The sequence below is a fragment of the Bactrocera neohumeralis genome, chromosome 4 (genome assembly GCF_024586455.1).
Source record: "Bactrocera neohumeralis isolate Rockhampton chromosome 4, APGP_CSIRO_Bneo_wtdbg2-racon-allhic-juicebox.fasta_v2, whole genome shotgun sequence".
NCBI lineage: Eukaryota > Metazoa > Arthropoda > Insecta > Diptera > Tephritidae > Bactrocera > Bactrocera neohumeralis.
In genome coordinates, this window is record NC_065921.1 from 20261399 (window position 1) to 20273597 (window position 12199).

The 12199-nt window shown below is 34.5% G+C and overlaps 1 protein-coding gene across 2 annotated transcripts in view; it reads left to right on the forward strand.

Moving 5' to 3' along the window:
- LOC126757611 (uncharacterized) overlaps positions 1-11653 on the forward strand; it is a 245923-nt gene extending 234270 nt beyond the window's left edge. For both annotated transcript variants that reach the window (XM_050471637.1, XM_050471638.1), the window contains 3 exons: positions 362-504; positions 669-885; positions 8299-11653. In XM_050471637.1, coding sequence (XP_050327594.1) covers positions 362-504; positions 669-885; positions 8299-10727 — 2789 coding nt within the window. In that variant the 3' untranslated portion in view covers positions 10728-11653. The remainder of the gene's footprint in view (positions 1-361; positions 505-668; positions 886-8298) is intronic.
- The last annotated feature ends 546 nt before the right edge of the window (positions 11654-12199 follow it).

Genomic DNA, 12199 nt, shown 5'->3' on the forward strand with positions numbered 1-12199 from the left:
CTAAACTAAATATTAACTAAAAGTTGCATTTTAAAACGTATGTAGTTGCCACCTTTTTTAAAAAAATTTTATTACGACATAAAAATTTCAAAATCGTAATAAGCTTATGAAAAGCTTAAGAAATTAACATGCGGTTAAATATTTGAAACGTAGTTGCCATCCTAATATAAAGTATTAATATTGGTTTTGAAATTAAAAATTTTGAAAAATTTAAAAAATTCCAACAATGCTAAAAATAAGTTATATTTAATAAAAAGTGATATATTACATATGATGGTTATATAATATTTGCTCTTCATTAAATATTAAGCCTATTTATAACATCTCTAACTAATTATTTTCACTTGAATTATTTTCCTAGAACTCACCGTTTTGGGCGAACTCCGCCAAGAGGGTCTCCTCATGGAACACAATAAGCCACGCATGGTCTTCCTTTTCGACACGATGCTGATAATTACTAAGTCCAAAGAGGATAATCGTCTGCAATTCAAGAGTTACATACACGTAAGTTATATAACCATAAAGTCTACAAAGAAAACACGTGTCTTTGCCACACCATTTTCCATTTCGATAGTGGCATTTTTACTTTTACTATAAATTTCTATATTTGTTTTTGCACTCATTCATTTCCTTTCAACTGTTTTGCTTTCGTTTTTTCTCGCACACAGCAAAATAATCTAATGCTAAGCGAACATTTACCCGGCGAACCGACGAGCTTTTATGTAATACCCTACCATGAGCCGCGTAATCAAATCAAATTGACAGCCAAAAATCGTGACCAGAAACGTCTCTGGGCGCAACACATTAAAGGAGTCATACTCGAGAAATTCGACAACATACCAAATCGCGCCAAGGAGTTGGTCTACAAGTTGGGCGATGAGGAAGGTATGAAAATGTACACATAAAAACAAAAAATAAACACATACACATATGTACTTACACACACACACATTGCTTATGAGCTGCAGGCAGTTGGGCGGCAGTGCCATATACCCATACATGCATACGTAAATAACGGGAAGCGGTAGCCGCTGTTAACGCTCAAAACTGCTGAAATTATTTGTTTTTGGCGGCAACAACAGCAGTCGCTTGGTAGTTGGTCATGTTTAGTTCGCGCGCATTTCGATTTTTCAATACTTTTTTTGAAACTGATTTTTTTATAATTTTTTTCACATTTTTTTATTTTTGTTTTTAATTTTTTTGATATATTTTTTCATAATTTAAAATATTTTTTTATTACTTATAATTTTTAAAAATTTTAATTTATACCTTTTTTTAATTTTTTTATTTTTATATTTTTTTTTTTATTTTTCACATATGTACATATGTTTACATACACCTATTTCAGGTACACAAATTCATGCTTATGCCATTCGGCCATTTTGCTTACATAAGTAAGTTCCTATGGAATTCAACTTGCTTCAATTGTTTCGTTTCGTTTTCTTTTTCCAACTTCGTCATGTCGCCTGTCTACGCTCCGTTTTTTATTTCCTTTGGCTTTTCGCCTTTTTTAATTTTTTTTATTTTTCTTGTTGATTTAAATTGAAAGTTTTCCCTTTCATTGTAACTTGTCGCGGCGTCAATGTGGCGCTTCTGTGCCTCACCATACGCCGCCGTGTAAAAGGTGAGGTGACAGTTATACAGCAAAAAAGGTAGAAACCAAGAAATATGTGTCGAGAAAGCAATTTATTTGAAGCATGTTAGTATGCAATTGTTTTAACCAAAGTGTAGTTACTCTTTTTATTTATTTCTATTTTATTTTTTTTCTTTTGATTTTATGTCGCTTTTTATTTTTTTCTGTTTGGTTTTTGTGCCACGAAGTGTGGTATGCACGAATATGTGAATAGGGAAATATTTGCGCTTAGGGAAATTCACAGATAATTGGCACATTTTGACTTGCCACACAAATGATTTATAGTTTTTGGCGTTGAGCGTGCGCAGTGTAGCCCTTTTTTCGGTTAGCTATATTTCTTATCGCTGTCAACGCTGAAAATTAATGCGCAAATCTAATACATACGAAATTTGTTTGTCCAAAATTGACATGCAACATATAATGCAAGCAATTAATTATTTGGAACAAGTCATGGGATAGTTCCTGGAATCAGTTTTGAGCTGTAGGTGTAAAGTTGACATGCTTTTGGAAATTTATCTTCGGTTAAAACTTATCAGTGAATATTTTCACGATCTTTGTTTTTTTTTTTTTTTTTGTGATATAATTTTCTATAATTTTCAGTAAAAGAAAGTAAACAAGTAAGGAATGGCTAAGTTCGGGAGCAATTGAACTTTCTATATTGTTACAACTTGCAAGAATCAAAGGCAGGGATATACTTTAATGTATAAAACGTCAACCAGAGGATCGTAATTTAAGCAATTTTATGTATACACATACAATATATATGGGAGTTGTCCCATATATGGGAGTTGGGGTAATATCGCCCGATTTTATCTTTTTTTCTAGTATTGCATACTATTAACATGCCACATACAAAAAAATGCTCTCTGGGTTTCATAAAGTACCTCACATACAATCACCAATCATCTGGTTCAAGTCACCCGGACAATGTTACTTTAAAGTTACTTTAAAGGCAGATATGTGATTTTAGGCTCGCCGGCTCCCATAAATCTCTCCAATGTCATTTAAGTGGAAAAATTGAATGTCTCTGGCGTATTTAGTTGTTGATTTATAGCACTTTTAGTAGTTTTTAACAGCAGCGTTGTTTGAGGAGGGAGCGGGGGTATTATTTTCCGATTTCAATCATTTTTACACAGTCAGTATGGGTGCTTAACGAATTCATCCTGAGTGAATTTGGCTATTTTAGCTTTATTGTTAGTAACAGTGACAGAATCGTTGTTTGTTGGAAGCTCCTCAAAAGTGGCATATCTTTATTGTCATAAATTACAAGTTAGCGTATGATATTTTGTAACCGAATTTATCCATAATTTTAGTATCTGATGTATAGTACTTGCCATTGAAAGCAGACCCACACCATAAGACTACATTGTTTCACTACTTTTTTTATCCTAACCTGAAGCCCAAATATTTTATGTTATATTTTTTCTTATCCATTTGCTCGCTATTTCTTACCTTATTATTGATTTGCCTGCAGGTTTGTGTCTTAAATCTTCCGTTTATTTTTTTCTTCGTCAAAGCTTTTATGACAGCAAAACTTCATTTATTTTTATTGAAATTATTAATCGCTAATTAATATAAAATGATAACTTTCGAGCCTCTTTATCTTCTGATATTATAAGGCCTCCTTCTGGTACTATATTTAACTTGAAAATAAAGAGCTTTTTTACGTTGGACCCTTTTTTTGGGACAAAAACTGAAATTTCAGCCTGACGTTTTCAAAACAAAAATAAACTTGGAAGTTAATAGTCGCCCTATTATACATACAGATACCTAATTCAGTGTATATATTATATACAAAGTGTCAAAGTGTTCACTCACTATACTTTCAAAAAACTCAAAACTTGAATTTCGAAAAATCGTTTTGTCAAAAATAAATTAAATAAAACGAAATTAAATTGTCTGTCTTAAACACATATCATAATTTAAACATTTTAAAATATAATTTCATTTATTTTCACATATTTACCATTTATTTGTATTGTGTTTGTCCTTAACATAAGAAGTTAGCATAAAATGTAATCACTTAACATTATCCTGTATATAGTAACTAACATTTTCCCATTTTTACGTTTTTACCCAAACAAGTTTTTTTGTTTCTCCCTCCTTTTACAGTGGAATAAGGGCGTTTAGCTTACATGGCACGCTTCTACAATAATAAAACAATAAAAATCTAAGTAATTATGCAACTTCGAAAAAATATACAAAATTATTAAAAAAAATTAATAACATCTACACAAAACAACTAATAAAAATTAAATAAAATTATTCAAAATTAAAAAAAAAATAATATAAATTAAGAAAACATTAAAGGGAATTTAATGAAAATAAAAAAAATAATTATAAAAATGTTAAAAATAATAATAAAAGTTGAAAAAAAATTGTAAAAATTAATAACAACTAAAAAAATATGAAAATTAAAGAGAAATTAATCAAAATTAAGAAGACATTTATAAAAAATAATAATAATAACAAAAAAGTACAAAAATTATAGTGAAGTTATTTAAAATTGAAAGAAATATAATAATAAAATTAAAAACTAATAATAAAAGTTAAAAATAAATTTATAAAAATTAAGAAAAAATCAAAAAAAAACTTAAAAGAATATAAAAATTACAGAAAAATTAAAAAATATGTAATAATAAAGTTAAAAAAAAAAAATTAAAAGGAAATTTATAAAAGTTAAGAAAAAATCAATAGCAAGAATTAACAAAATATTAAAAAATGTAAGCAAAATAATTAATATTAAAAAAATGAATAACAAATTGAAAATATAATAAGATTTAAAACTCAAAGATTAAAAATTATAAAGTGAAATTAATAGAATTCAAATAATATAATAATAGAGTTAAATAAAAATAAGATAAAATTTATAATTACAAAAATTATAAGAGTTTCAAATAAATTAAATAAAATTTTAAAAATATAATACTAAAATTAAAAAAAAATAATTAAATAAAATGAAAATTATAATACAAAAATTAAGAAAAAATTAATAACAATAAAAAAACTTATACAAATTAACAAATATTTTATAAAAATTAAAAACAAATTCATTAAAATAAAAATTCAAAGAAATAATGAAAAAATAATAAAAATTAAAAATAAATTATTAAAATAAAATTATATAAATTAAAAAAATATGACAATAAAATAAAAAACTAATTGAACTAAAAATTAATAAAAATTGAGAACAAAGTGTTAGAAATTGAAAAAAAAAAATTCAATCAAACTTAAAACACTACCAAACTCCCAAAAGACTTACAACAACTGCGAACAGCTAAACATATAGTTATAAACTGCGCTGCTTGTCCTGGCCAACGCTAATGCTTCCGTTTTCGTTTCCATTTCTACAAATATTTTTATTCCGCTTATTTAAATAGTAAAATTTTAGAACATGCGCACCACAGTAACTAACAATTTAATACGAAAGTTTAGAAACGTAGTAAAAATTTTGTTTATATCGTAACAAACAAACAAACAAAAATACTCGTTAAATCGGCCGTGAGTGGGTTAAACACGAAAGTAGTAAGTACACAAATTGAATCAATTAGCTTGTTGTTATTGGTGTTATTTATTGCTGTTGCTTGCTTAACTATCACGTATATATACATACATACATATGTATATACAAATATACTTACTGAGTTTTGTAGCGCACACTGCTACTAACAATCAGTCATCGCTTTCAAAACTAATCACCGTAATTCACCACATCAAAGCACCATAAGTTGTAGCTGCGATTAATCATGAATTCATCTAGTGTTTTTTGCATATGGTTTACATATACTTAGTTTTATTGTTGAGAGAAGACGGCATACGCTGGTTTAGTGTTGAAATTTAATGCATGTATCTTTGATATGTAAATTCGTACTTATTGCCGATGGGAAGCTGATTATTATACAAGTATTATTGGTTTTGTTGTGGAACGCTTTATAAAATAATTATTCGCTCTTTGCGAATTAATTAAGTAGTCTGTTTTTTACATTCGTTTTATTATCAACCAAAAAGTCTTAAGGGGATATTCTAGTTCAAGAATACAGGAAGAAATCAAAAAATAAAAAAATAAAATTTACAAAAATGAACAGCTGATGAAGTTGGGCCACTGATAAATCGTGGGTATCCAAGCGGTGCTTTCTTGAATGAATCCTCCGATCCATCCTTTATTTCTAAGGTTAATAGTTAATAGGTTAATTTCATTCTGAAGACCCAATGCCATAATTAAGGAAATTATTACAGCAGGTTACGAAATCATCCTGCTTAGAAAAAATATTTCAGACACAGTTTTTGGGGTAACTTTTTTTATCCATAAATTATTTTTAGTATCTCTTGTAACATTCAAAAATATAAGTAATTATTTCGTGATTAATAATTAAAAAAAAAATTCTAATATTCCTGATCACCAGATTCTAGAATGAATGGTAATCTGTAGACACAGAGTCCGTTGTGTTTTACGTGAATTACCTGCCTACGAAGGCCCAAACTCACGGTGCTTTCTGCCAGAAGCACGTAGATCAATACAGTGCGTTGATCAGCGCCTCAAAGCATGAGTGCATGACCCTGTACTGTACTTTGGTTCCAATTGGTAGGGTGGGACTCCCTAGCCGCCTTGGTCGGGTTCGAGACCGACCTAAAACCTCTGCCGTACTCTGGGTCCGGCACCCGGCCGCAATGCGACTCCGCATTGGACAAATGCCCTGCAGACACAGTTATAAAGCCCTTGGATCTATACATCCGAATGGGGATCATGCCTCCTCAATGTGAAAGAGGGGAGTGCGCAATAGGCCTTAGATCGCAGTGCAAACCTATTTATGTTTTCTATTCCCAGGAAATTTTGTGAAAAATATTTCTTGTAGTCGTCACACCCCTTGCTCGTTCGAAATGGCAAATACATTTTTTTGAAAAATTTTAAAACCTGTCAACACTTAGTTACATGTTCTTCAATAATAACGCGAAAACAGTTTGGGATATCAATGAATTTTTTTATTCCTCTGAAAGTACATACGATGCCATTATGTATGGAACTCAATTCCTTTCGCATGGTCACCACGCTTGCAAAAGTCCAGACGCTGAACCCAATTTTCGATGGTTTCCAAAGCATAAATCGGCCGATACTGCTGCAATTTAGCTTTCCGAGCGAAGTTCATCAATCGTCGCTGGCTTATTGGCGTAGACCATATACTTCACGTAGCTCTACAGGAAATAGTATAACGGCATCAAATCGCACGACCGAGGCGACCAATTGACGAGGCCATTTCGTTAGATAACACGTTCACCAAACATGGTTTTCAAATAATCGATTGTGACATTCGCTGTGTGGCTTGTGGTGCCGTTCTGTTGGAACCACAGAACCATATATTAACCAAGTCCACATCATCCAATTCGGGCCAGAAATATGCGGTTATCATAAATTCTGGTGGTCAACCGGATTCAGTTCTTGCGTCAATTCGACTTTTTAAAGATGTAGGCCAAAATCTTTTCGCAAAATTCGCCACAACGACGTTACAGAGATGCCCAACGCTTGAGAACGACGTGTGAGAGACTGATTTGCGTCTTCCTCAATTGATGCGCTAGCCGTACCAACATTCTCGACACCACAGACACTTCTTTGTCTCACTGACACGAAAACATTTTGTACTGTGCCTGTGGATTCAAATTTTTCCACTAATCGCTCAATTGTTCAGCTGACAGGACGATTATGACGACCATAAATTGGACTTAGCGCTCTTAAAGTTGAGGCCACTGACTCCGAATTTCGGCAGTAAATTTTAATAATTTCGACTTGTTGTTGGATCGTATATCGTTCCATGATGAAATGACATGATAAGCGGGAAAAAATATGGCTTCGTTTGCTGTCCCTATCTGTCTACTTTTGTTTGAAAACCTCGTTACTCAACTTTAGGATTTAAAAGCTGCCGGAAATGAAACAGAAAACTATGTAGAATAACGTTTCCTAAGCCGACCATCGAGGAACAACCTTTAGTGCTTTTATAGCATGAAGCTATAGCTTTACCCACGAATCATTTGATGAAGCTCAAGTCTTATAAACACTTTTTTTTAGCCATAGTAGGGTTTTAAATGTCTTCGTGCCATATAAGGATCGTCATCCTACGTGAGTGGTGAACCCACCAAAACTCTCCTCTCTTCTTCTACTGAATTTTTCCTGTCCTGGGGCCGCTTTCGCATTACTTCAGGGCAAGTTTTCCAAGATGGACCAATAGCAAGTCCGTTTCTACTCTCCCTGCGTGGGATATAAGTACCCAAAACTAAATCTACCAATTGAAAAAACACCATTTTACCATAAGGACTTATAAAATAGTAAAATTATCAACTCAGTTCCGGTAGTAAGAAAATCCATTAGTGTTGGGGTTACTATTATTGCCACTCATCTTTGTATATACATATGTAAATGAATCTCATCTACGCGTTTCACTGTTGACTTGTTTGCGTCTGTGCAGCGACAACACCACACACATATTAATTCGTCATTGCACAAAATCTAAAGCAAATTTCCATTGCTGCTGCAACAGCAAGCACAAAATGTTTGTGCCACATTTTTGTGTATGCCACACGGACTGCTTTTATAAATTCTATTATTTACAGCAAGTTTTCATTTGAAATAACTAAAGAAAATAAGAAACTAAATGTGCTTACTTTCTTGCTTGCAGACCGCACACCGGACAAGAATACCTGGAAGTGGAGTCTGCACTCGACTTCGACAACGCCCGTTTACTTGGAGCGACGCAATCAGTACCGACGCAGCGAGATACGCAAATGTTCGAAATTCAAACGGAAGACCGTCACCAATTCCACATCCTTTGATAGCTTCAATGAACTCGCCGAAAACGCAGCACGTGAAATACCAACAACTACAACAACTGAAAATGAGTTAGCGGTAGCGAAAGAGGGCAAACCGCTGGCACGCACCAACAGCATCGATGATAACATGTTGCCTGCGTTGCACAAACTCGCCGCGGTCATTAAGAATAAAGGCAAAGCCGATGAGGCAAGCGCTGTGAAGTCTGATAACGCGGATAGCGGCAGCGGCAAGGAGGTGAAACAAAATGCCACTGCGAAGGAGGAGCTGACCAGCTGCATAATGCGTGATCAACGACGCAGCGCATGCGCTTCGCCCAAGTCACCGCTATTCGGTTTGAAGGCGCTGAAGGAGCGCAGCAAGTCGGTGCCGCGCATTAGTTTCCAGTGTGAAGATTTAGATGAGGAGAACGAGTCGCTGCACGGTAGCAATACCAATCTCGATGCACGCAAATCCAAATCAAGCAAGTCAATTGAGGTGAAGCAATACAACCACAAGACGATACCCAAACGCATTGCCACGTTGAAGAAGCAACGCACTGGCAAAACAAAGGAAACCTCCAAGTTCTACATGGATTTGAGTGAATTCGATGATGCGCCCAAAACTGAGCTAAAGATAACCGAGTCGACAGAAAATCTACTAGAAGAGAAACAAGCGGTTGACAGCAGTAGCGCGCAGAAAGATGCAAAGACGGTTACGCAGAATCTTGACAGCATACAAATGCAGCTGGAGAAGCAATGCGAGGAGCTGTTGACAACGTTGAAGAAGAAGGACGCAGATATAATATTGGATCTATTGAAACAGAATAAGGAGTTCGAGCGCATAGCGAAGAAGAAACAGCAACGCAAACGCTCAGAGCAGGGTGGTAGCGGTGGTAGTGGCAGCGGTAGCGCGCCGGGCAGTCCTGAGTCGCCAGACTATCCGCTGCTCAATGAGTTGCCGCCGCGCCCGCCATCGCGCTCACCGCCGCCACTCGAGTCTGAGTGTGAGCCAGCTGCTAACGATACGCGCCAAGCCACGCCAGACGAAGAAGACGATGTGGAGCCTATTTACGAGTCACTGCTGCGCAATGTACACGTGCCGTATAAATTCTCGCCGGTGCTAGGTCGTTCAGTATCAACGCAGCAGTGCAAGACACGCGAGCGCAAATCACCACCAACGCCGCGTCCAGAATCGGATTATGTCACACTAGTTTACTCGCCAGAAGGCGCGCTGCAAAAAGTTGGCAACGAAATGCTGGCAGAGCGTGCTAGCAGCGGTGAGGCGCAACTGCGTCGCGAACCAATTGAAGTGCCGCCGCTGGATCAACGCGACAGCTCTGGCTCTTCCACGTCTTCCTCGACCTGCACGCTTAAACGCGACAGTCAGAATACAGTCATCAATGTTGAGTGCGCTTCAGCTAGCAATATTTCAATGATCTCCAACAACACCAGCAATTCGCACAGTGAAGCTATCTACGCGCGCCCAATACCAAAGAATTTAATGAAGCGTTTATTTAGCACCAGCGCACACACCGCCATCGGCATGGGCAGCAAATCGTCGCATGAGAATATATCCTCATCGCACAATTCTTTATTGCCGCGTGCGCGCAAATCCATCGATAATATCGCGCTCAGTTTTGGACGCTCCAACAAACCGCCCGAGCGACGCGTCTCCGACGTAACTGAAATGTGTCGTCAAAGCATACTGCACCGGCAGGGCAGTGAAGCGGTGGGCGAGCGCATGGCACACGTGGACTACGCCGATCCGCGTACACTCTTCACCGTCAACGTCAACACCAGCTCCGATGCATCGCTGCAACGCGATTCCGTCTTCTCGCTCACCTCTTCCAATGATAGCGTTTGCGATCAGAAGCGCGCCGCCAGCTCAACGCTAAGCAGCGATGCCAGCAACTCTGATTTCGTGTATGAAGACAACGTGGAGGCTTGTCTGGAGAATGACTTCCGTGACTCGGCCATTTATAGTGATGATAATGAGAAGCGCGCGGATTATGAGTCCAGCGACGGCATTAAGCGTCCGAGCAGTCCACCACCGCCGCCTCCACCAGCGCGCAATCGCAGCAACCCCGAGGTGCCGCCCAAGCCAACTGGCATACCGCGCGTCAACATCAGTAAAGTGGCGTCGCCGCGCAAGGAATTGCCAGCGCCGTCACCCTTAATTGGCGCCGAGGCGCAATGCTTTGCTGGCAAGCCTGCGCATGTTGTCATCTGCCCGCCGCACATGAGCGCGGCGGCGTCGCGTAGTTGGGTGCTGCAGCAAATCGATAATTTCAATAAGTAAGGCGGCGCGGAGCGTGCGCTGTACTTAGATTTTGTAGACTTGCGCGCTTTGTTTGCCATAAATAGTTGAACGACAGATTCTTAGTGTTTTACGCGCATGCACATATTTCACATACATACATACATAAATAACCATAGCACTTACATTTTTCCATACAAAAATATATCTACTTAAAATATTAAAATACAAAATTATATTTAATAACAAAAAATATTTTTACCTTGTTGACTGTTGAACGCCAATATGCTTACAGTATATTTCTAATGCTTACTTAATTATTATATATTAAAAAAATATATTTTTACGAAAATTATATATTATATATTTACACTCGCTCGCATTTGTACATTTCGTATATTAAGTTATTTTAATGCAGACATTTAAGTATCTTATTTAACTTTAAGCAGCGGCTTTGCGGCGTCTATTGTGCATTAATATTCGGTAGAACATACATATATATATATATATATATATATGTGTATGTATATTTACGTCATTTTAGATTTTTTGATTTTTCTATTTTGTGTTTTTATGAAACACATAATTTTCCAGCGCTTTTTAGTGGAAAAAAATTAAAAAATTATTAATTATTATTGTATTGAAACGAAAATTAAAAAAAAAATAAAACAAAAATTATATAAAAATAACAAAAAATCTATAAAAATAACTAGAAATATATAAAATATCGAAATCGACCGCATCTCGGTAGTCTGTCTGCCCACATTTAATGCAACGTTAGCGAAAAAATGTTTGGCGCGCACATTTTTACAGTATATACACGTATATATGAACTACTCAATTTATTATGTAATATTTAAAATGTAATACGAAATGTCGATTATACTGAAGTTTATGCATTTTTAAGAAGTTTTGTAATTCCGATGAAACTTAAATATTTATAAACATATTTAGCGAATTGTTCAAAATGTGTTTTTTAATATTATATGTAAAAGGTTTACTAGAACTGAACATATTTGAAGCAATATGCAAATGCAAAAATGTTAACATATGCAATTAAAGATTAAATCTACATACATACATATATAAAAAATTAAAGAAAATTAAAAAAATTAGCAAAATAAGAAAAATTAAAAGGAAAATATATAAAAATAAAAAATGCTAAAGAAAATTAAAAAAAATAATTAAAACAAAATTTAAATAAAAATAAAAAATAATAAATAAATAAAAATAAAAAATAACAAATTAAAAAAATTTAAGGAAATTTAAAACTTTTCAAAAAACATTAAAAACAGTTAATTTTTTTTGCTTAATTTTTTAAAACTTTCCTTAATTTTTAAAATTTTTCTTAATTTTATAAATTTTTCCTAATTTTTTTATTTTTCTTAATTTTTGTATTAAAAATAAAGAAGAAATTAAAGCAAATAAAATTTTCTTAAATTTTTTTTAATGAAGAAGAAATTAATTAAAGAAAATTTAAAAATTTATAAAATTTACAAATTAAAAACAAAATA